This window comes from Vipera ursinii, assembly GCF_947247035.1.
Source record: "Vipera ursinii genome assembly, chromosome: 2".
NCBI classification, from domain to species: Eukaryota; Metazoa; Chordata; class Lepidosauria; order Squamata; family Viperidae; genus Vipera; species Vipera ursinii.
The window spans coordinates 290,725,453-290,751,197 of record NC_139513.1 but is presented as its reverse complement, the minus strand read 5'-3'; the positions used below and the strand labels follow the sequence as shown (position 1 = coordinate 290,751,197).

General features: G+C 45.4%; 2 protein-coding genes across 5 annotated transcripts in view; one reads left to right on the top strand and one right to left on the bottom strand.

The window, feature by feature from the left end:
- TPGS2 (tubulin polyglutamylase complex subunit 2) overlaps window positions 1-25,745 on the bottom strand; it is a 409,136-nt gene that overhangs the window by 366,464 nt on the left and 16,927 nt on the right. For 2 of the 4 annotated variants that reach the window (XM_083354883.1, XM_083354886.1), the window contains exon 8: window positions 23,847-25,248. In XM_083354883.1, coding sequence (XP_083211009.1) covers window positions 24,902-25,248 — 347 coding nt within the window. In that variant the 3' untranslated portion in view covers window positions 23,847-24,901. Of the gene's footprint in view, window positions 1-23,846; window positions 25,249-25,745 lie in introns of those variants that run through there. The other 2 variants (XM_083354884.1, XM_083354885.1) reach the window with 2 other exon arrangements.
- Window positions 961-24,628, top strand: AQP7 (aquaporin 7; the record flags this gene model as incomplete). The annotated part of the gene is made up of 7 exons (XM_083353537.1): window positions 961-989; window positions 1,168-1,279; window positions 3,237-3,363; window positions 5,945-6,082; window positions 10,891-11,009; window positions 13,017-13,234; window positions 24,466-24,628. 7 exons carry the CDS (start codon window positions 961-963, stop codon window positions 24,626-24,628), a joined length of 906 nt encoding a protein of 301 aa, XP_083209663.1.

Here is a 25,745-nt window from a genome sequence, read left to right as displayed (position 1 = left end):
ACTTCAACTCCCAGAATTCCTGAGCCAGCATGGCTCAGCATGGCAATCTCTCCCTTTTCCCTCAGCATGGCTGGCTCAGGAATTCTGGGAGTTGAAGTCCACGAGTCATAAAAGAGCCAAGGTTGCCTACCCCTGTGCTAGGGGAATTGATCTTCCCTCTGGATGGATGGCTCAGGAATTCTGGGAGTTGAAGTCCACGAGTCATAAAAGAGCCAAGGTTGCCTACCCCTGTGCTAGGGGAATTGATCTTCCCTCTGGATGGATGGCTCAGGTATTCTGGGAGTTGAAGTCCACCAGTCATAAAAGAGCCAAGGTTGCCTACCCCTGGTTTAGTCTCTAGATGTTTTGTTATTCTGCTGGTGATTTCTTGTTTACGTTTCCACTTGAACGGAGTTGTGTTCTTATTTCTGACCTTGGGTTACGAGTGGGAGAATTTTTGCAAATTGTTATGTTAATTATACCGGTCTAACTCATCCTAAAATTACAGTATGTTCCACTGTTTCACGATGAAAGGATGTAAGTCATGTCCCAACATTTAATAACTCTCCCAGCTATTGCTCTCTGATGTTCCTTTGTTATATTTTCACCTGTTCGATCTACTCGGAGACCACTGTACAATTATGTAATTTATTCTCCCCTTCTGACATGAGTTTGACATTATTTTTCCAGGAACCCAGATCACAAATCCTCTGGGTTACAATTAGAGATTGATACGATCTCTTGATATTATCACATCTATAGTTAGCCTGTGAATAGATGCCAGATGAATATTTCCATTCGTTGCTTCTGAAACAAGCAGGAGGGTGAACGTTGCTTAATTTAATTCCATCCTTTGCTACCCCTTGAAAATTCTCAGATTTCATTTTGGATTCTGCAAGAATTCCTGGAGGCAGTTCTGCTTTTTTCTCACAATGGATTTGAGGTCACAATGCTGCAAATGCTTGGTGGGTCCTTGGTGTCATGGTGGCCCAGGAGATGGCGACAAAAGGGTGGGTGGGGTGGTGGAAAGGGCTATATAAGGACAGCAGATGCTCAATTGACCGGTTAGACTTTAACCAGATGGTGGGAACTGTCAGTACACACCCGGGAGGAGATGAAAGAACACAGTTGCATTTGAAGCCACTGCAAACTTGAGTCTTTTTAGCGTGACATCTTCCTTTCCAACAGAAGTCCTATCTGGGTGAACGAGATGTTGGGAAAATTAGTCAATGTGGTGACGATCCGGAACGAAACGGTCCGACAGGGCCTGGCAGAAGCTCTGGGGACCTTCCTCTTGATGGTGAGAAGACGTGGGGTGTGTTGGGGAGAAGGTGTTAGGACAGGGTTTCTCAGCTGTGGAAATTTGAAGATGGATGGGCTTCAACTCCCAGAATTCCCCCCAGCCAGCAACGCAAGTCCACCCATCTTCAAGTTGGTGGGTTTGGGGAAAAAAAAAACTAAGTTATAAGATGGTCCATGTGGGTGGGTGAGTGGGTGGGCAAGGATGGAAATATTGGAAGCATGCCTTTTCCTGGCTTATGGAATTTTTGGTGAAAGAAAAAGAAAAATGAAATTTTTACTAGTGGGTTTGAAGATTAGAAAGTATAGCTCATGGAAGTTACGATGTAACTTTAGCGAGAATAGCAAAATACTCTATAAATGTATCCATAACCACTCTCAAGAAGATTGGTAGGAATTTTTTCATCATCTTTCTTTCTTTCTTTCTTTCTTTCTTTCTTTCTTTCTTTCTTTCTTTCTTTCTTTCTTTCTTTCTTTCTTTCTTTCTTTCTCTTTTTCATCCTCCCTTCCTCTTTTCCTTCCTCCCTCTTTCTTTCTTTCTTTCTTTCTTTCTTTCTTTCTTTCTTTCTTTCTTTCTTTTCCTTCCTTCCTTCCTTCCTTCCTTCCTTCCTTCCTTCCTTCCTTCCTTCCTTCCTTCCTCTCTCCCTATTTTCCTTCCTTCCTTCCTCTCTCCCTTTCCTTCCTTCCTTCCTTCCTCCCACCCTCCGTCCCTCCCTCTTTCTTCCTTCTTCCCTCCCTCCCTCCCTCCCTCCCTCCCTCCCTCTTTCTTTCTTTCTTTCTTTCTTTCTTTCTTTCTTTCTTTCTTTCTTTCTTTCTTTCTTTCTTTCTTTCTTTCTTCTTCCTTTCTTTTTCTTCCTTCCTTCCTTCCTTCCTTCCTTCCTTCCTTCCTTCCTTCCTTCCTTCCTTCCTTCCTTCCTCTCTCCCTATTTTCCTTCCTTCCTTTCTCTCTCCCTATTTTCCTTCCTTCCTTCCTCCCACCCTCCGTCCCTCCCTCTTTCTTCCTTCTTCCCTCCCTCTTTCTTTCTTTCTTTCTTTCTTTCTTTCTTTCTTTCTTTCTTTCTTTCTTTCTTTCTTTCTTTCTTTCTTTCTTTCTTTCTTTCTTTCTTTCTTTCCCTTTTCTATTTCTTTTCTTTTACCATTTACTATTTTTCTTTATTGTCTATATTTGCTCTTCTGGTTTTTATTTTGTTTTAAAAATGGTCAACACAAATGGTAAGAAACCAAAACAAAAGCCAGGTTTGGCTCAAGCAACCTCTGACCGAGAGACCTTCAACAACCTCGGAGTCATGCCTGCTTGGACTCAGATGTGCCAAAGACCATTATGCTTAAGGTTGATGTTAGTAATATTGATATTAGTAGTGATACTTTGTCATCGTCTTTGTTTATGTGCAAGCAGCTTTGTAGGTGCTCTATATTGGGAAATTAGTTATATAAAAGCAAATGTCTCATGCTTTAGGTACAGGGGATTGCTTACATGAAAAGAGCATGGGGAGGGGAGAGGGGGGAAGGAGTCATGGTGGAGCCTGGGTTGCTGTGTATGAGTCATCATCTAGGAATTATTTTTCTGTACCTTTTGGTTCCTAGTACCAAGACCAGATCTCTTTGTTCTGGAAAGGGATAAAAGGTGGAAGACATCTTTCCTGGTTGTTGCCTTCATCTCTCTACCAGCCACGAAGAGAGATGGGGCCACCCAACTCTATTTTGATCAAAATAAAAGTTGTTTGCTGGCTGAAACCTCGGCTGGGGAGTTTCTTTTGGCTCTTTTCAATTCCTGAGTAACGCTGGGGCGATTGTGAGGCTAAGTGTAAAACCTTACACTAGTTTTTTTTCCCAGAATTTCCCAGCTAGCATGGGAATTGGAGTCCACAAGTCTCAAAGTTGCCAGGTTTGGAGAACCCCCCCCTGCCCTATCTAAAATGGCAGAGTTTCTGGGAGACCTTTTCTTTTTCTCCTGACAGAGTTTTGGCCTTGGCACGGTGGCACAAGTTGTGTTGGGAAAGAACAGTTTTGGCGACTACCTGAGCATCAACCTTGGGTTTGGGTTTGGTGTCATGTTGGGAGTCCATGCTGCTGGCGGAATCTCAGGTGAGTCTAGAAGGTGAGGGAGGGGGCCTGATTAGTAAACTGGGCAAGTGATGATGTTATCTAGATTGGAAATGAAATGCCTGCAAGGTCAGAGAGTACCAAGGACTTTATAGTTCTCCTCCTCCTCCTCCTCCTCCCCAACCCCCTCCCCCTTCTAGCAGCAATGATAGAATAGAAGAACAGAGTTGGAAGGGACCTTGGAGGTCTTCTAGTCCAACCCCCTGCTTAGGCAGGTAACTGTTCTGAACCAGCCTGCTACCGGCCTTGCAATAAGGCAAACCCCTGTTCAAACAGTAGAGACTGGAGAGCGTCTGAGGCTGAAAAGCGTCTGCCAAGATTTATTACTCAAACAACAGAACAAGAAACAAAAACACTGGAACTTGAATCCTCAAACGGAAGGGTTGCTTTCAGCAACCAGCCCTTCCCCAAACACTCCTTTTATTTAGAGATCAGGGCGTGGCCTCCCTGTGCCTCCTCCCGAGGAGTCCCACAGCCTTTCTCTGTTTGTTCCTGCTCGACTGCCTCCTGCGTCGGGCGTCCTTGAACAGGGCCAGCTGTGGGTCATCATCCTCCGCACTATCGGGCTCACGCAGCTGAGAAGAGGGCCCCGGCTGGGGGCTCTGCGAAGCCTCCAAACCATCATCAACCGGTTCGTCTTCCACACACTCCTCCTCCCCCTCATCTGAGTCATCCGAGACATCTGAGCCGGCTGCCGGACCCACAGGCTGGCCCTGAGTCACAACAGTAACCCTATACTGTTTCTGGCCAATGGTTGTCCAATCTCTTCTTAAAAACTTCCAGTGTTGGAGCACCCACAGCTTCTGGAGGCAAGTTGTTCCACTGGTTAATTGTCCTCACTCACTCTTTAGTTCTAGGTTGCTTCTCTCTTTGGTTAGTTTGCATCCGTTCGTTGCTTCTTGTTCTGCCTTCGGGTGCTTTGGAGAATGGCTTGACTCCCTTTTCTTTGTGGCGACCCGAGATATTGGAACACTGTTATTGATACTACCTAGTGGGTCACAAAACATCTGCATGAAAACCACCAAGGTTAGAAGAGTACCAAGGACCCTATGGTTGTCGTTGTCCTCAAACTCCTCCTCGTCCTCCTCCTCCTCCTCCCAAACCCCTATCCCTCCTAGCACTGATGATGTTCTCTAGTTGGGTCATGAAACATCTGCGTGAAAACCACCAATCTCAGAGAGCACCAAGGACTCCACAGTTCAACCCTGAACTACAAACATTTTCTTCTATATTGTCCTTCACCACCCATCTTGAAACTACAAGTCCCAGAGTTCTCAAGCCACGAGGCTCAGTGTTTCTCAACCTTGACAAGTCTTGGACACTGGCTGATGTATCCTGGGAAGTGAAGTCCACCCATTTTCAAGTTGTCAAGACTGAGAAACACTCTTCTAGATAGTGCAAAGATTTTCCTTCACCTGTTGTTAAAAAAAGACCTTTGGCGATCTCCACTGCGTCCGGAGGACATGATAGAGGGTGGATCCTTTTGCTGAATATTATTCCTACTACTTTCCCTAACGTTGGTTTCAACATAAGCTGTGATATCATGTCTATGGAGATTCTTAGTCATCCAGGTCATGGTTGTTCCAAGGGTGCTTCTTCACAAGGCAACTGGGCTTTCTTGCTTTTCTTTGAAGACGTTTCACTTCTCATCCAAGAAGCTTCTTCAGCTCTGACCGGATGGTGGGGGAATGGAAGGATTTATATTCCTTGCAGACAGCTGGTCATTTGCATCCTTTTAGAGAGTCATTGAGGCCACTTGGAGGTTTATCTATATCCTAAGAAGTGGAAAGGGACGCGGTGGCTTAGTGGGTTAGGACGCTGAGCTTGTCGATCAGATGGTCGGCAGTTTGGCGGTTCGAATCCCAAGTGCCGCGTAGCAGAGTGAGCGCCTGTTACTCGTCCCAGCTTCTGCCAACCTAGCAGTTTGAAAGCACGTAAAAATGCAAGTAGAAAAATAGGGACCACTACAGTGGGAAGGTAACAGCGTTCCATGCGCTTTTGGCGTCTAGTCATGCCGGCCACATGACCATGGAGACGTCCTCGGACAAGCGCTGGCTCTTCGGCTTTGAAACGGAGATGAGCACCGGCCCCTAGAGTCGGAAACAACTAGCACACATGTGCGGGGGAACCTTTACCTTTACCTTTAAAGAAGTGGAAATGGGTGTGGAGCCTTCTTGGCTGCAGGATGTTTTCTGCCCTGGGTACCTTCACACCCATTTGCATTAAACAGGTGACCTTGAGGACACAGGTAAACCTGCAGGTGGCCTCAACGACTCTCGAAGAGAATGCAAATGACCGGCTGTCTGCAAGGAATATAAATCCTTCCATTCCCCACCATCCAGTCAGAGCTGAAGAAGCTTCTTGGACGAGAAGCTAAACATCTTGAAAGGAAAAACAAGAAAATCCAGTTGCCTCTTGAAAAAGCACCCTTGGAACTGAGATTTCATGACATTTTATTGCGTAATGATGTGGATCGTGGTTAGTTCTATTAAACCAGCAGGTTGCTGTTCCTCTTCCTGCTACCATCCTAAAAGTTCTCCTCCTGTTGTCCTGTCATCACCAGGTGCTCATATGAATGCGTCCATCAGTTTCGCCAACTGTGTGGTAGGAAATCTACTCTGGCGCAAACTCCCGGCCTACGTGATTGGACAGTTCTTTGGATCCTTCACCGCATCGGCTGTTATTTTTGTTTTATATTATGGTATGTACAAATCCTCCTTTGTTTGCAGGAGGGAAAAAAACAATTACAGGGAGTCCTCAACTTATGACCGCAGTTGAGCCCAACATTTTTTTAAATACATGTTTTATTGATTTTTTTAATATTTACATATACCGGTACATATATTTGTGAAACAATATGGTGGTTGGGTAGTTAAAATAAGAAATAACCAGTTGTAAATAGTTCAGGTTACATCAACAGAGATGCCCTAATTCTCTTAGTTATTACATAGTCAAAATAGGCAAGTTAGTACATTTCTAGTTGTAACCTAGTCAATCAACAAAATATATTTTCAGTAATACATATCAATATCCTCTTTTTAAATTTTATCTAATTGCAATAGGATATTCTAGAATAGCCGATAGTATATAGGAAAAAGCTTAATTTTGGGGTAACCCACAATTCCCTATTTCAATAAAGAATAAGTTTTGTCTACAAAACTTATATTGTTCATTACAAAGCATTATGTTTTACCATTAAAGTCTAATTTTCATCTTAACAAATCACCAGTTATTAAAAATATATTTTTTGCCTTAACCATTCAACAATTATTAAAATACTATCTTTTATATATAAAATTCTAGATTCTATACTATGGTTCCACAATAACCACTGAAGATTCTATAAGTCATCTTGACCGTACATCAATTATTAAAATAATATCTTTTGATATGTCATTCCAAGTTCTATAGTATAGTTCGGAGTTATATTCTAAAAGCTTACATTTTTTTCCCCTTTACAGATCTAAAAGCTAAATGTAAAATCAGTTATATTTTTTAGGGATTCCCCTTAATCCATAGGAAGATATTTTTATAGTCTATCTTTAGGAATCCCAAGAGCCCAACATTTCTGTTGCTAAGAGAGACATTTGTCAAGTGGCAGATGCTGAGATAGTCACACGGTTATTAAATGTATCTGGCTTTCCCATTGACTTTGTTTGTCCAAAGGTCGCAAAAGGGGATCATGTGACCCTGGGAACAGCAACCGTCATAAATCGGAATCAGTTTTCAAGAGTCTGAATTTTGATCACATAACCGTAGGGAAGCTGCAGTGGTCTTTAAGTGTGAAAAACGGTCATAAGACATTTTTTTCCAGTGCCGTTGTAACTTGGAACAGTCACTAGATGAACTGTTGCAAGTTGAGGACTATCTAGAGTCTCTTTATCTCAGGGGTAGCCAACCTTGGAAACTTTTAAGACTTGTGGACTTCAAACACCCAGAATTCCCCAACCAGCCATGTTGGGAGTTGAAGTCCACAAGTGTTAAAAGTTGCCAAGATTGGACGCCCTCCCCTTATTAGAAAAAGCTCTACATTTCTGTGCTGGGAGTGAGGAGGAGGAGGAGGAGGAGGCCATCCCGTAAGGATACATCTCCGAGTACAGATGTGCAGCTTTCTCTTTGTTTTATGAGCCAGCTGCAGTCTAATTCTATAATGCAATCTCACGTTTAATGATTGGGGAATCCTTTGGTGCTCTCTGAGCTTGCTTGTTTTCTTGCATACCTTTCATTACCAAACTAGAGAACATCATCAGTGATAGTCTAGCACTGATGATGTTACCTAGTTAGCAGTGGCGTAGCGTGGGTTGTCAGCACCCGGGGCAAGGCAAGTAATTTGCGCCCCCTAACCCGTGGATTTTAGCACTCGAGTCTGCCGCAGGGAGCACCGCATCCTGGGCGTCCGCCGCACCCCCCACCCACGCCTCCCCCGGGAAAAGGGGGAAGGTCCGGCATCCCCTCCCTCACGTGCGGCAGAAGCGCCGGGACCCGAGGCCGTGCCAGGAGGCGGGCGGCGCAGCGGAGCCTCTGCTTCGGAGCCGGCAGGGGGGGGGCGGCTGGGGGCGCCGCCGTCCCTTTCTTACCTCTGATGCCTGGAAGAGAGCGGGACCCGCCAGCGCAGCTGCCCGTCTCGCTCAGGCATGCACCGTGGCTGGCCGGGGCTTCCGCCAGGGGCGCATCCGGGCACGGGGAGGGAGGGAGGGGGCCGGCACGACGCCCCGTGAGCTTGGCAGCCCTTGGCCGGAGCTGCGGCTGAGCCTGGAGCCGCACCAGCCCGCACCTGCTGCCCCGGGAGAGCTCGGGTCACTCCTCTGACCCCCCTCCCGCCACCGCCGCCCCCTCAGCCACGTGCGCCGGGCCGCCACCGCGGGGGCCGCTCTAGCGCGGAGAGGGGGAGGCCGGTCCCCGTTTGGCCCGCCAGCCCCGGGAGAGCCCCGCGGAGCGCCTCGCCAGCCGCTGAACTCTGGCTTTTGAGCAGGAGCGACCTTGCCCTGCTTGCCCTTGCCCGGCGCCGGGAGCAGCCGCCGCCGACCGCCCCGCTTTTCGCAAGCCCCGCTACGCCGCCGCCACCTGCCGCGGGGTGAGGGAGTCGGGGCCGCACTGGCGGGCGCTTCTATGGCAGTGGGGCATGCTGGTGCCCTGCACTGCGCTCCGTCTGCGGGGGCCGCCCTGGGAAAGGTGGAAGTGCAGCTGTGGTCTGGGATGGCTCCGAGCCCTGTCTGGCCGGCTTTGTGCCTCCGTCCCCCAAGAGTAGCTGGTTGTGAGTTGCTGCTTCCCCGAGTGCGCCTCAGCCCCGGATCCCCCCCACGGGACTCCAGCCGCGCGAAGGGCGCTTCGGCGCGTCTTCCATCCCTCCCGAGTGCGAGCGCGCCCCCCCCAGATGTTGCGCCCGGTGCGGCCGGCCCCCCCTGCACCCCCCACGCTACGCCACTGCTAGTTAGGGTAATGAAACGTCTGCAAGAAAACAAGAAAGCTGAGAGAACACCAAGGACTCCTCCTCCTCCTCCTCCTCCTCCTCCCCATGATAAACCCCACTCCATTCTAGCACTAATGAAGTTATCTAGTTGGGTCATAAAATATCTGCAAGAAAACAACCAAGTTCAGAGAGCAACAAAGTCCCTGTGGTTCTCCTCCTCCTTCTCTTCTCCTCCTGTCCCCTCCTTTTTCACTCCTCTTCCTCCTCCTCTCTGCAAATCACACTCCCTTCTAGCACTGATGATGTTACCTAGTTGGGTCATGAAACATCTGCAAGAAAAACACCAAGGACGCCACAGTCCTCATTGTTGTCCTCTTCCTCCTCCTCCTCCTCTCTGCAAACCCCTCTCCTTCCATGCATTGATAATGTTCCCTAATTGGGTCATGAACGTCTGCAAGAAAACTACCAAGCTCAGAGAGCATCAAAGATCCTGTGGTCTTCCTCCTCCTCCCACACACACACTTCCTTTCTAACACTGATGAAGTTACCTGGTTGGGTAATGAAACATCTGCATGAAAACAACCAAGCTCAGAGAGCACCAAAGACCCTGCGGTGGTCTTCTTCTTCTTCTTCTTCTTCTTCTTCTTCTTCTTCTTCTTCTTCTTCTTCTTCTTCTTCTTCTTCTTCTTCTTCTTCTTCTTCTTCTTCTCCTCCTCCTCCTCCTCCTCCTCCTCCTCCTCCTTCTTCTTCTTCTCCTCCTCCTTCTTCTCCTCTTTCTCCTCCTTCTCCTTCCTCCTCTTCCTTCTTCCTCCTCCTCCTCCCAATCTCACCTGCTTTCTAACACTGATGAGGTTACCTGGTTGGGTCATGAAACGTCTGCAAGAAAACAACCAAGCTCAGAGAGCACCAAGGACCCCTCATTTCACCCCTGAGCTACAAATATTCTCCTTCAATGATTGGGGACTTCAATTAACCTCATGGAGACTGGTAGACTCATGCTTAGGCCATGATAACCCTGTTTCTGGGAAGCCTCTTGAAGGATGCAACTGTCGATTTAATCCCCAAAGAGGCCATCATTTGCTAGGAAACCAGCAAGAAGCAGAGATCTTATTTTACAGATCGTCCTTCTTTTCATTCAACTAGACACACCCAATACCTGCAACTGTTCGTTGCATGTTTTAGCCTCCACCCACCTGATCATTTTTAAGAAAAGAAATTATTAAGCTGCTAAAATTACATTTTCCACATTTCTGAAATGACATCACACCCACTGGATGTCCTCCATGCCAAACTGTAAGTCTTCTATTTATATTTTTGGCACGAGTACTGAGGTAATTTCTACTGGTTTTGAAGCAGGAGACACACAATATGAAAAGGCCAGGCCTGAAAGAAAAATAAAAGGCAAATTCTCTTTACTGCTCATCTCCTGGCCTTCTTTAACAAGCCCCCAAATAGGGGACAGTATTTGGTTAAGGTGGTTTAGATTTGGGGGGGGGAAAGTCCGTTTGTGCTTCAGTACTGCTGGGATAAGAGACCACTAGGAAATCCCAAGGCTGCAGGTTGGAATGGGGAGTCATGAAGTCATTCCTCATGGAGGTGATGGCAGAAATTAGCCTCCCCACCCCAGAACTGGGCCTGCCTTGAGAATACAGGTAGTCCTCGACTTAACGACCACAACTGCTGCCAAGTAAGACAGTGTTAAATGAGTTCTGCCCCATTTTACGCCCTTTCCTGACACGGTTCTTAAGCGAATCACTGCACCTCTTAAACAGTAACATCGTTGTTGAGTGAAGCCAGCTTCCCCGTTGCCTTCGCTTGCCGGAAGTTCGCAAAAGCGGATCACGGGACCCTGGGGGGGGGATCGCTGCGACTGTCATAAATATGAACCGACCACTTGAAATTTGTTCACATGACCGTGGGGAATGCTGCAACGGTCGTTAAGTGAGAAAAAGTATCCTAAGTCCTTTTTTCAGGGATGTTGCACTGAATGGCCACTGAACAAATGGCTGTAAGGATGACCTGTATTTTTTTTAAAAAAAACCCTTCCTTTGTCTTTTTCTGTTTGGTCTCCAAATACTTGCTTCCTTCTTCCCTTTTAGAAGCGCTACAGAATTACACGGGAGGAAACCTGACCGTGACGGGACCGACAGCCACTGCAGGGATCTTTGCCACCTATCCTGCCCCTTATGTGTCTCTGTGGAACGGGTTTCTGCAGGAGGTTAGTGTTCTTGAACCCAGGGCTAGAAGCCAGGCCCCGTTTGGTCTAGTGGTGGTGAAGGCACCTTTTGTGTAGAACAGCCCTTCAGATACCAGAAGACTATTTTCGTTCTGTTGGAGGAAAAGTCTTCATCATGGTTCAGTCCAAGCCGGGAATAAACAACACGGTGACTGCTTTAGAAAGAAGGTTGCAGTTTATTGAAGAGGAGAGCCAGACAGGAAGATGGCTCTGGCAGAAAAGAGAAAAAAGGGGTGAGCACATGTAGGGAGTGGGTTTTTATACCCTCTGGAACCTTTTGTTTGGAGCTATTTCCTGTTCCTGTTTGAGGCTTTGTATTTCCTATGTCATGTATTCTGACGAGTCTGAGTGTCCCCCTTTGGCATCTGTGGGTTAGTCCTATTATGTCCTGTCTTAGAGTTTGGGTGGGATATGTAGATTTTTAGGTGGGTTTGTCGTCTTAATTTTCTAGCTGGGGGCCTCCATCCTTCCTGGATGGTTTACATCTGCATTTCTACAGAGCTGGTTTCTGCTTGGGGGGGAGGGAGACTTGGGGCTACTAAGAAAAACTGGGCATGCTTTTCTGCCTCTTTAAGATCCTTTGAGGAAATATATTTTTCTGCCCTTTTAATATTTCCTTCTCTGGGGGGCTGACTTCCCACAGTTCCTTCCTTAAATCTTCACTTCTGCCGGCTAAACCCTCCTGTGCGGTCCTTGGTGCTCTCTGAGCTTGGTTGTTTTCTTGCAGATGTTTCATGACCCAACTAGGTAACACAATCAATGCCAGAAGGGAATGGGTTTTGTGGAGAGGAGGAGGACTATGAGGTCTTTGGTGGTCTCTGAGTTTGGTTGTTTTCTTGCAGGTGTATCATGACCCAACTAGGTAACATCATCAATGCTAGAAGGAAGTGGGATTTACTCTTTGTTCATGTACAATAGTAGGCTACTGTGTATATACAAGAAGCAAACTCCAGTTCCTTTTAACACTGATGTGAGCTAGTTGGATAATTAAATGACTGCAAGAAAACAACCAAGCTCAGAGAGCACCAAGGACCCCCACGGTCCTCCTCCTTCCTCCGCTCCACCCCCCCCACTCCCTTCTAAAAGTGATGTTACCTAGTTGGGTCATGAAACAGCTGCAAGAAAACCACCCAGCTCGGAGAGCAGCAAGGACCCACAATCACCTCTTCTCCCACAAACCCCACTCCCTTCTAGCACTGATGATGTTACCTAGTTGGGTCATGAAACGTATGCAAGAAAACCACCCAGCTCGGAGAGCAGCAAGGACCCACAATCTCCTCTTCTCCCACAAACCCCACTCCCTTCTAGCACTGATGATGTTACCTAGTTGGGTCATGAAACGTATGCAAGAAAACCACCCAGCTCGGAGAGCAGCAAGGACCCACAATCTCCTCTTCTCCCACAAACCCCACTCCCTTCTAGCACTGATGATGTTACCTAGTTGGGTCTTGAAACGTATGCAAGAAAACCACCCAGCTCGGAGAGCACCCAGGACCCCGCAGTTCAGGGCTGAGCTACAAATAATCTTTAGGGTCACACCTTACCCTTTGATTGTCCTAAACCTTCATGCCTCTCTTCCTCCTCCTCCCTTCTAGCCCTGATGAGGTTACCTAGTCATTTCATGGGACATCTGCAAGGAAGCCAGCCAGCTCAGAGCACCCAGGACCCCATTGTCTTTCTCCTCCTCTTCCTCCCTTGTAGCCCTGATGAGGTTACCTCGTCTTTTCATGAGATGTCTGCAGGAAAGCCAGCCAGCTCAGAGCACCCAGGACCCCGTTGCCTTTCTCCTCCTGTTCATCTTCCTCGTCTTCCTCCCTTCTAGCCCTGATGAGGTTACCTAGTCTTTTCACGAGATGCCTGCAAGAAAACCGCCCAGCGCAGAGAGCACCAGGGCCTCCACCGTTCAAGGCTGAGCTACAGATATTCTATAGGGTCCTACCCTGCCCTTGGATCATCTTGAGCCTTCACGCCCATCTGTCTCTTCCGCAGGTTATTGCAAGCAGCATGCTGATGATCGGTATTCTCGTCATCCACGACGTGAAGAACGCCAGGGCGCTGCCAGGCACCAATGCCTTCATCACCGGGCTGTTGGTCGTGGTCATTGGCATGTCCATGGGGATGAACACCGGCTACGCCATTAACCCTTCCAGGGATCTACCCCCGCGGATTTTTACTGCTCTTGCTGGATGGGGTTTACAAGTGTTTCGGTGAGTTGGTGGCACTGACTGAGTTTACTGACAAGAAGGACTATCACGCCATCTGGCGTGGTAGGACTTCTGCCATCTTACATTACAGGTAGTTCTCAACTTACGACCCACAACTCAGGCCAAAATTTCCACTGTTAAGTGAGACATTTGTTAAGTGAGTTTTTGCCCCAATTTTACGACTTTTTCTTGCCGCTGTTGTTAAGTGAATCGGGGCAATTGGTGACGTTAGTCACACGGTCGTTAAGAGAATCCGGCTTCCCCCATTTGACTTGGCTTGTCAGAAGGTGGCAAAGGGGGATGAAGTTACCCCGGGACCAATGCGACCATCACAAGTATGAGTCAATTGCCAACTGTCTGAACAGGGAGATGCTACAACGGTTGTGTGAAAAAAAAGGCCCTACGTAACTTGGAGAGGTCACTAAATGAACTGTTGTTAAGTTGAGGATGACCTGCATATGTTGAAGCAGAAAAGGAACAATTGATTGCTAAACAGTAATGGTCCACTGATGATCAAACCAATATTTAACCATGAATGCCAGCTTGAACCGAACTGTTCTTTACAAGGCTGCCAGGATATGCTGGAGGGGCAAAGCCCATTTTGCTACGATTCTGCAATTGGCAGAGACAGCACAGGTGGTCCTCGACTTACGACCACAACTGAGCCCAAAGTTTTGGTCACAGGACGACCTGCTGTACGACGGTTACAACACAATGACTATAATTGCCAGACTCAATCACAATTGCTAAGTTGAAGAGGCTACGTGTAGAGGGAGTTCCCAATCGATGACCCAAATATCCATTGCTAAGCAAGACCGTTAAGCGAGTTTGGTCCCATTTTGTGACCTGTCTCGCCACACTTGTTAAGTGAATTACTGCAATTGTTAAGTTAGGAACCCGGTTGTTAAGTGAATCCAGCTTCCCCAATGACTTTGCTTAACTTAAGGTCGCAAAAGGGGATCATGTGACCCTGGTATGCTGCGACCGTCATAAATACAAGCCAGAGATTTGATGCGACCTACCAGAGGTTGCAGTATGTGGATTGAGAACTTCCAGAAGTACAGACAGGATTTCGAAGAGGCAGAGGAACTAGAGATCAAATTGCCAACATACGCTGGATCATGGAGAAAGCTAGTGAGTTCTAGAAAAACATCTACTTCTGCTTCATTGACTATGCTAAAGCCTTTGATTGTGTGGATCACAACAAACTGTGGCAAGTTCTTAAAGAGATGGGAGTATCAGACCATCTCATTTGTCTCTTGAGAAACCTATATGCGGGTCAAGAAGCGACAGTGAGAACTGGACACAGAAGCACTGATTGGTTCAAAATTGGGAAAGGAGTCCGGCAAGGCTGTATACTGTCGCCCTGCCTATTTAACTTATATGCAGAGCACATCATGAGAAAGGCAGGGCTACATGAATCAAAAGTTGGAATTAAGATTGCCGGGAGAAATATCAACAACCTACGATATGCAGATGATACCACTCTAATGGCAGAAAGTGAAGAGGAACTAAAGAGCCTCTTGTTGCGGGTGAAGAAGGAGAGTGCAAAACTTGGGTTGACATTAAGAAAACCAAGATCATGGCATCCGGCCCTCTCAATTCCTTGCAAATAGATGGGGAAGAAATGGAGGTAGTGATAGATTTTATTTTCCAGGGCTCCAAGATGGGGATTGCAGCCAAGAAATTAAAAGACGCTTGCTCCTTGGGAGGAAAGCCATGGCAAATCTAGACAGCACACTAAAAAGCAGAGACATCACCCTGTCAACAAAAGTGCGTATAGTCAAGGCTATGGTCTTCCCAGTTGCAATGTATGGCAGTGAAAGTTGGACCATAAGAAAGGCTGAGCGCCAAAGAATTGAGGCCTTTGAACTATGGTGCTGGAGAAGTCTCCTGCGAGATCAACCCTGACTGCTCTTTAGAAGGCCAGATCCTGAAGTTGAAACCCAAATACTTTGGCCACCTAATGAGAAGGAAGGACTCACTGGAGAAGAGCCTAATGCTGGGAAAGATGGAGGGCAATAGAAGAATGGGACGACAGAGAATGAGGTGGCTGGATGGAGTCACTGAAGCGGTAGGCATGAGCTTAAATGGACTCCAGAAGATGGTAGAGGACAGAAAGGCCTGGAGGAACATTGTCCATGGGGTCGCGATGGGTCGGACACGACTTCGCAACTAACAACCACCACCAGAGGGAGTACTATATGATCAAACACCTGTTTGAATACGGTTAAAAGAATAGATAATTTATGGATATAAAGGGGTCTCATGGTAAAAGAGATAAGATATATAAGTAGTATAGTCATTTTTATACTATATGAAATGTTAAAATATTGGGACGGTGTACATGAATGAAAAGGTTGGGCATTTAAAGGTTATTAACTTTGAGAAAATTATGACTGACAAGAATGGTTTGAATACAGAGGGGAAACTAAGTTTAAATAAGAATTTTGAGGGACTTCCGGTGGCGGCGCGGTGCCGAAGACAGCCTTCCCGGGCTGCCCGCGGCTCAGCTGTGTGTTTTTTCGCCCGAAACAGCGCCGATCAGCTGTTCGGGCGAATTTGAAGCCCCCTCCTCGGGAGAAGAGGAGGGGGTGAGGACCCAGGTAGGGGTCAAGTTCTCCGGGGCCGCCTGAGCTTGGAGCTTGGGCGGCTGAAGGATTGAACTCCCCCGAAGCCTGGGTTGCTCCCAGCTGGCCAGCGTCTCTGCTCCGGACTTCTTGGAGCAGAGCCAGGCGTCTGCAAACCACCCCTGCCTGAAGAAAGGACTATGGATTAAAGGAGCAGGCAGAGCGGTACAAGAGGAAAAGGTGAAGAGGATTATTTTACTATACTCTCGAGCTTGATGGACTTTTTAAACTTTAAGTGAAAGTGCGTCACAATTGAAAAGTAAAAGTAAAAGATGGCGGCTAAACCTCCCCCTAAAACTCTTCGGAGTGGTGGATCTTCTCCGGTGCAACAATCATCACTACAGGCGTTGCACCCTCCTGATGTACTTACACCGAAGGATTTACGAGATGCATTGGATAAACATGCCCAGGTACTTTTGGAATCAATTAATCAATCAATTGGTGATAAATTTGCACAGATGGAGGAGAAATTGGAGAAACTGGAGGAGAGAATGGAAGAGAGGATGGAACAGAAGTTCAGCGTGATGAAGGTAGACATTTTGTCTTCAGTGCATAAAGTGGTGGAATGTGTGGAAGATTTAGATGAAAAAGTGGATGATTTGACCCAAAAGAATGCAATATTAGAAGCAAAAGTACGGGAGAATGAAAATTTAAGAGACAAAATGGAAAGGGAGTTAAGCCTTGCTCAATATTACCAGATGCAGTTTGCTGTTAGAATCAGAGGTTTAAAAGAGGATATTAAGGAAGATTTAAAGCAGCTGGTTTCTGAGGCTCTTGAAGTGGTATTGAACCAGCCAGCATCTGAAATAAGAGCAGCTATGGATAAAGTGTTCCGTGTGAATTCATGGATTGCCAGACAGAGAAAGTTGCCTAGAGATGTGGTGGTATACTTTGCAAAAAGAGAAATTAGAGATGAAGTTATACAAGCTGCCTATGATGCTAAAGTTGTGATTGCTGATCAAGAAGTCTTGGTTTTAAAAGAAATTCCTCCAAAGATTTTAAGGAGAAGGAAGGATTTTACATTTCTCGTGCAAGAGCTCAAGCAACGAGATATAAGGTTCAGATGGGAGATTCCAGATGGGCTGATGGTGATGCATGAAGGTAAAAGGTATCGGCTGATTACTGTGAAGCAAGCGCGTGATTTCTATAATAATGTCTTAAAAGCAACCCCATTAACACTTCTGGAAGCTGCAAAGGGATCTGGAGAAGAAGAACATCAAGAGGATGAAACAGAGGAAAATGGAGCTGGAGGAGATCAAGTTATAACTTCTTTGGATGATCCTAGAGAGCAAAGGGTAACGCGTGCTGCTTTAAAACGAGCAAAGAAAATAAAAGAACAAGACCAGCAAAAGTCCTCAGAATCTTCACAACGTACTCATAGCCAAGCAGTGGGAGGAGCACAGCCTAAAGAAGTTAGTCCTATTAAAGCTGTGGTCCAAGAGCTTTGGGAGGATATGCATGGCAACTAAATTCCTAACCTGGAACGTTAATGGACTAAATTCACCACAGAAGAGGAAGAAAGTTTTTCAATATTTAAAACAATTTAAGACAGATGTTATATGTTTGCAAGAAACGCATATTAGAGCTTTGGATCAAAAGTATTTATTGAACTCGAAGTTGGGTACGCAATTTGTTGCTTCTGCAGAAAACAAGAAAAATGGAGTGGTTGTTTATGTTAAAAGTGCCTTAACAGCAGACTTAATTGAAGCAGACAAGCATGGAAGATATGTTATGATTGAGCTGCTGTTAGAAGGTAAAAAGACGCTTTTAGTTGGATTATATGCACCTAATCAACAACAAGATGACTTTTTTAGTTTACTTCATACAAAGCTTACCCAGTTGGATTATAAATCTTTTATTTTTATGGGGGACTGGAATGGTGTTTTGGATGTACAGTTGGACAAGGCTGGAGTTTTCAAGCGCACTCCAAGTCATGCTAGATTGCCTAAATCTTTTTTTGAAATGAAGGATGACCTGGAACTGCGAGATATTTGGCGTGAGAGACATTTGCAGGAGAAGGATTATACTTTTTATTCTGATAGACATCAATCTTTTTCGAGGATTGATTTTATTTTGTTGACTAATGATTTTTTTTTGAGGACTAAAAAGGTGAAGATTTGTGCAAGAACTATCTCTGATCACAGTCCAGTTTGGTTAGAGATTGATAAGGAGATAAGAGACAGGCGCTCGTGGCGCGTAAATGAGAATTTGTTTAGAGATCAGAGAAATGTGGAAGAATGCAAACAGCGGATGAAGGACTTTTTTGAGATGAATATGAATAAGGGTACCTCTATGGATATGGTTTGGGATGCTAGCAAGGCCTATATGAGAGGGGTGTTGATATATATGAATAATAAACATAGACGTGTAGTGGAAACTAGAAGGAAAGAACTGGGGAATGAAATAAAGGAAAAAGAAAAGGCTTTGATTTTGAACCCAGAGGATGTGAAGACCAAGGAGGCTATTAGATTGCTAAGAGGACAATTTGATAAATTAATGGCTGATCAAGTGGCGACCAATCTGCGGTTTGCTAGGCATAATACTTTTTGCAACGCTAATAAACCAGGCAGATGGTTAGCTTATAGATTGAGGAAAAAACAAAGGGCTTCTAATATAGATAAGATTGAGTATAAAGGAAGGGTTGTGTTTCAACAGAATCTTATTAAGGATGCTTTTGTGGATTTTTATTCGAAATTATATGCTAAAGAGGAAATTAATGAAAAAGATATTGATATATATTTGGAGAATGCTAGCATCCCGGTTCTTACGCAATTACAAAAAGAGGGGATTAATCAACTGATTACAGAAGAAGAAATTTTTACAGCAATTAAGGAATTGAAGGTGGACAAAGCACCAGGTACGGATGGCTTGACTGCGGCCTATTACAAAAATTTACAATTAGAGATGATAAAACCGTTAAAGGAACTGTTCCAGACAATCCAGAGGGGGGGAAAGGTGCCACTGTCTTGGAGAACAGCTTTTATTTCTTTGATTCCGAAGGAAGACCAAGATGCTACTCAGGTTAAAAACTATAGACCGATATCGCTTTTAAATACAGATTACAAGATATTTGCTAAGGTTTTGGCTAACAGACTGATGAGGGTTCTGCAACAGGTGATTCATGGGGATCAAACGGGGTTTATTAGTGGTAGGCAAATGAAAAGTAATGTGAGGCATATAGTTGATGTGTTAGAGTTTTTGGAAAGGAACAACCAGATCGCTGCGGTGCTAATTTTTTTAGATGCTGAAAAAGCTTTTGATCAATTGAATTGGAAATTTTTGTTGAACGTTTTAGATAAAATGGATTTTGGGGAAAAATTTTTACAACCGATTAGGGCATTATATCAAAAACAAACTGCCCGAATTATAGTTAATAATAGTTTGACAGAAGCATGTAATATTGAGAAGGGCACAAGGCAAGGGTGTCCGTTATCGCCCTTGTTATTTGTGTTAACATTAGAGATATTATTGGTTAAAATTCGGAATTCGGAAAAAATTAAGGGGATACGAATTGGAGATCAGGACTATAGATTGAGAGCATTCGCAGATGATCTGGTTGTTACAGTGACCCAGCCAGAGAACTCTGTTGTGGACCTGATGGAGATAATAACACAATATGGGAAGGTTTCTGGATTTAAAGTTAATACACAGAAAACAAAAATTTTGGCTAGAAATATGACAGTTTTGCAAAAGGCTCTCTTAGAAGGATTAACTGGATTTGAGATTGTTAAAAGGGTTAAATATTTGGGGGTGATTTTGTCGCCCTCTAATACAAAGCTATATAAAAATAATTATGAAAAACTATGGGGGAAAATTCAAAAAGAACTGGAGAGTTGGGAAAAGTTGCAATTGTCTTTGTTGGGACGGATTGCAGCAGTAAAAATGAATGTCCTGCCTAAATTCTTATTTTTATTTCAAATGATACCGATTCTTAAGAAAGATTCTAATCTGGAGGAATGGCAGCGAGGTATCAATAAATTTGTGTGGGCAGGGAAAAAGCCACGAGTTAAACTTAAGATTATGCAGGATACTCGTGAGAGAGGTGGCCTGAAATTGCCTAATTTTAAATTATATTATGAGGCTGCTGCATTAGTAGGAATAAGTGATTGGATTAATTTGACGCAAGGGAGGTTATTAAATCTTGAGGGCCATGATTTGTTGTTTGGCTGGCATGCATATTTGTTGTATGATAAGAAGGTAGACAACGTGTTTAGGGTGCATATTTTAAGACAGGCATTGCTGAGAGTTTGGAAGAAGTATAGACATAAGTTAAGTTGCAAGATACCACTGTGGGCAATTCCAAAACACGCAATAGAAAATATACATGCTGGCTTCAAACATGATGTGACTACGTACAAGGAGATTCTTAGCTTGGAAAGAAATGTTTGGTGTCTGAAGTCATATAGCCTCTTGCGAGAAGAGAAGGTTGTTCAAAATTGGTTTCAATATATTCAGTTACGGGCCAGGTGGAAAGAAGACCAGAAAAATGGATTTACAATTACTGATGAAAATTTGATAAAGCAAATTAGAAATCAGGGACCTGCACATATCAAACGGATATATCTTGCATTGATAGAGATTGACTCAGAAACAGAGCTTGTTAAGGATTGTATGATAAAATGGGCCCAAAACATTCAGGAAGTTATCACAATGGACACGTGGGAAAAGATTTGGGTGAGGAACGTAAAATTTACTCAAGCTCAAAATCTAAGAGAGAACTTTTATAAAATGTTTTATAGATGGCATTTAGATCCTAAAAAGCTTGCAAGTATGTATCCGAATTATCAGCCTAAATGTTGGAGGTGCGGTGATGAAGATGCAACATATTTTCACATATGGTGGACATGTAAGAAGGTTAAGGCCTTTTGGATAAAAGTTTGGTGGAATATGCAGAAGATTTTTAAGCAGAGGATAAAGTTTTGTCCGCAATTTTTTTTGTTGGGAATAATTGCAGACGCTACAGTTGTGGACACCAAATTGATGTTGAATTTAATTACGGCAGCAAGACTTTTGATAGGCCAATATTGGAAGAAAGAGGAACTGCCGACTATAGAAGAGTGGACTTTAAAGGTTTCCGACCTGGCAGAGATGGCGAAGATTTCGGCCTATTTGAAAGACCATTTGCAAGAACGCTATATTATGGAATGGAGGAAATGGATTGAGTTTATCCAGAACAAGTATAGGGTTAAGAAGTTTTATGTAGCATTTGAATAAGTCTTCTTTCGTTTTTTTTTCTTTTCTTATTTTAGTTTCTTTTTATATATATTCAATATTACTAAGGCTTGTTTATCCTATATAAGCTAGAGAGTGATGGATTTTAGACTTTATAGTTGTTAGTATATGATTGTTTATGATTGTTTTTTATATATATACCTTGTATTTAGCTCTGGGAAGTCGGGGGGGGGGTAGGGGGGTAGGGGGGGAGGTAGGGGGGGAGGAGGGAGGGGGAAGGGGGGATTTTTAAAGGAAAATTGTATTTTAAAACTTTTCAATAAAAAAAATAAAAAAAAGAATTTTGAAAACAGGACATACGGTGATTTAATAAGATGATTGCTCTAAACACAGCTGAAATATAAACTGATTAAAAAAAGATGCTATATGCTGATGTTACTGTTGTTTGTATAAATACAAGAGAAAGCTTTCTATTTCACTTTATATAGATTGAATTTTAAGAATGTTTGCCAAATGTTGATAAAAGAAGGCGGCTATTGGATGAAGAGAAGATCAAAGAATGTATAATAATTAACATATTAAGGAACTGTAGAAATTATTATTTTTTAAACATACAAACCCAGGCAACATGCTGCTTCCAAATCATTGTAAAAAATTAATAAAATGCATACATAAAAAAAGAAAAGAAAAATGAGTCTGTGGCCAAGCGTCTGGATTTTGATCATGGGGATGCTGCAGCGGTGGTAATTCAGTGCAGCTGTAATTTTGAGCATTCGCTAAATAAATAATTGCCGTTGATGACTATCCATGCTAGGATCCATGAAGATCTGACCTGCTGTTATAACTAGGTTTGTTTCAAACCATGAAGGACTCTGCTCAAGGTCTGAACAAGCATAAGCCGAAGTTGTGATATTGTCACTGAATGGAAGCGGGTTTTTTTTTCTTTTCCATTTCCTGTAATACAGTCCTTGAATGTGACCATTTGGAGTTACAACGGCACTTAAGAAAGCCACCGAGGACTGTTTGTCACCCTTACGACCGTTGCAGCATCCCCAGGGTCACATGATCGAAATTCAGAGGCTTGGCAACTGATTCATATTTACGACGGTCGCAGTGTCCCAGGATCACCCTTTGTGACCTACTGGCAAGCAAAGTCAACGGGGAAGTCGGAATCTCTTAGCCATCGGGTTACTGTTGTGATTCAGGGTCAGCCTGTGGGTTCGGCAGTTGGGTCGGACGACTCAGAGGAGGAGGAGGGGGGTGTTGAAGAGCTTGCTGATGATGGCCTTGAGGCTCCGCAGAGACCTCAGCCGGGCCCCTCCCACCTGGTGGAGACCCAGCTGTGTGAGCCTGACAGCGTGGATGAAGATGACCCACAGCTGGCCCTGTTCAAGGACGCCCGACGCAGGAGGCAGTCAGTCAGGAGTAAACAGAGGAAGGCAATGGGGCACCTCGGAAGGAGGCAGAGAGAAGCCACGCCCTGAACTGTATTTAAGGGGAATGTGTGGGAGGGCTGGTGTGCTGAAGGCAACCGCTTGGATAGTTCCTGTTTCATAGCTCCTGTTTCATGGTTGGTGTCTTGTCTTACTCTGTTTTATGTTAATAAATTTGGCAGGCTTTATTCCAGCCTCTTGCCGTTTGTAAAGGGGTTGTCCCTGCTTTTGCTGCAGGGCCGGTAGCAGGCTGGTACAGAACAGTTACTATCTTACCAACTGCACTGATTCACTTAACAACTGGGGCAAGAAACGTCATAAAATGGGGGCAAACCCCGCTTACCAATTGTCTCACTTAGCGGCAAAAATTTGGGGCTGAACTGTGGTCAGGTGGTCATATATTTGTAACTGCTCACCCTTCGGGTTGTTACCATTTTGGAGCAATAAACCTTACAGCGTAACAGAGCTGGAAGGGACCTTGGAGGTCTTCTAGTCCAACCCCCTGCTCAAATAGGAGACCCTACACCCGTGGTGGTGAACCTATGGCACACGCGCCATCGCCCCAGTCTTTGGCCTTCAGCTGGCTTTTTATAAAACCTTTTCGCTTTAGGCCTCCGCCGCCATGTGCAAAAAAAAAAAAAAAAGGTTCAATCCATCAATTTCAAACTTCTTGCGGGGAGAAAAAAATGTTCTCGCAAAGTTGGAATTGCTTGTTTGAACTTTTTAGTCCCAGCCAGTTGGCCGTTACCACTGCAGCCACGCCCACCCAACTGGCCACACCCACCCAAAGGGCCACGCCCACCCAGAACCCGACAATACGTAAGTGGGCTTGGGGTTGCGGTTTGGGCACTCGGTCTCTAAAAGTTTCGCCATCACTGCCCTATACCATTTCAGACAAATGGCTCTCCAGTCTCTTCTTAAAAGCCTCCAGTGATGGAGCACCCACAACTTCTGGAGGCAAGCTGTTCCACTGATTAACCGAGTAACGGAAGGGACCTTGGAGGTCTTCTAGTCCAACCCCCTGCTCAAGCAGGAGAACCTATATACCATTCCAGACACATGGCTGTCCAATCTTTTCTTGGTTGTTTATAATTGTGGCAAGGGACGTGGTGGCTCAGTGGGTTAGGACGCTGAGCTTGTCGATCAGGTCGGCAGTTTGGCGGGTCGAATCCTGAGTGCTGCGTAACAGAGTGAGCGCCTGTTACTCGTCCCAGCTTCTGCCAACCTAGCAGTTCGAAAGCACGTAAAAATGCAAGTAGAAAAATAGGGACTGCTACGGTGGGAAGGTAACAGCGTTCCGTGCGCCTTTGGCGTCTAGTCATGCTGGCCACATGACCACGGAGACGTCCTCGGACAAGCTCTTCGGCTTTGAAAGAGATGAGCACCGGGCCCTAGAGTTGGAAATGACTAGCATGCATATGCGGGGGAACCTTTACCTTTTTAATTGTGGCTGGTTATATATACATCTTTGAAATAAATAAGTAAAATATACAAGGGAATGTCCACCAATTGCCAAGAGCAGGGCTCAACCTTGTGTGGCTCCAGGCAACTTTTCAGATCAAACTAACCTTCCAATTTATTACAGGGTTAAAGATGGATTCCCACAATGCCCTGCGCCAGCTGGGAACCATGATTTTAATCTAACTTTGGGAGCCGAAGAAGGCTGACCAATACTGCGGAGGTCACGGCTGAAGGCAGTGTGTCTCAACCTTGGCCACTTGAAGAGGTCCGGACTTCAACTCCCAGAATTCTCCAGCTAGCCATGCTGGCTGAGAAATTCTGGGAGTTGAAGTCCGCACACCGTCAAGGTTGAGACACACGTGCGGACTTTAAAGGTTGAGACCCGTGTGGATTTCAGTGTGTGGACTTCAAATCCCAGAATTCCCCAGCTACCTGGCTGGGGAATTCTGAGGGTTGGTCCACACATCTCCCAAGTGGCCAAGGTTGAGATGTCCTGGCTTAGGGTCTACTGCTAACCTGGACTTCCTTTTTCTTTCAGAGCAGGCCACTGCTGGTGGTGGGTGCCGTTGGTGGCCCCAACCCTTGGATGTCTTGTTGGGATGTTCATCTACAACATCCTGGTAGACTTCCACAATCGCTCTCCCTCGGATCCAGGACCTTCAAAGCAAGACCCGGAGGCCGAGATGACGTCTCCCATGTGACCGGAAAGGGCCGCTTTGAAAGGATTATGTTTTTTTGAACATCTGAACGTGCTTTTCTTTCTGGTTCTTGAGGAATACAGGAGATCCTTTGGGGAAGACAGGGACGAGAACGATGGAATTGATCGGCTCCGACGGGAGCTGCACTAGGAATGGTTCTCTTGCTCAACGTGGAGACAGTTGTCCACCTCGAAGACGTGCAGACCAACTTTGATCAGGGAGGAAAACGGACACCCAAGAAAGAGACTTGGAAAAAAATAAATCTACCTGTTAAGATTAGTGGTGGAGACAAGAATAGGCGTCCGTGTTCCAAGGAGAATCCATCCCTGTCCATTTCTGGTCAGAAGCCAGCCGAGATCCTCCTAAATTCATCACCTTTTTCTTTGGATACCAGGCTTGTTTGGGGCCAGGAGGGCAAGAAAAACCAGCTGAGGCCAAGACCACAACTACCCCTTGCCCTAGAAGCAAGGAGAGATGGCTTTTCTCTACTACTGGGACCATCTTCCCCAGCAGGCTGTAACCTCTGTCACTTCCCATCCCATATGGTTGGACCACCTGGCTGGGGTCCTCTTGAGAGTTGCAGCTGAAGAGCTTTGAAGGGTGCCAGGTTGGGGAACGGTGCCCTACAAGTTCACCAGGGATGTATTGCCAGGGAAGGAAGGAAGGAAAGAGAGGGAGGATGAAGGAAAGAAAGGGGGAGGGAGAAAGGAGGGAGGGAGGGAAGAAGGGAACAAGTAAAGAAGGAGGGAGGGTGAGAGAGAAGGAAGTTGAGTGAGAAAGAGAGGGCGGGAGGGAGGGGAAGGATGGATAGAAGGAAGGAAGGAAGGAAGGAGGGAGGGAAGGAAGGAAGAAAAGAAGGAAAAGAAAGAGCACGGAAGGAAGGAAAATGAGGAAGCGGGAGGGAGAGAGGAAGGACAGAAGGAAAAAGGAAGGGATGGAAGGAGGTAGGGAGGGATGGAAGGGAGGGATGGAAAAAAAGGAAGGAAGGAGAGCGGGGGGGGAAAGAAGGAAATAATTATCCTTGTGATAGTTGTTGGAACGATTCCGTGCAAATCCGGGATAAGAGAATGAGTGCATTAAAAACAGCCCCTTCCCCCCTCCCCCCTTTTGTCTTTTGGAA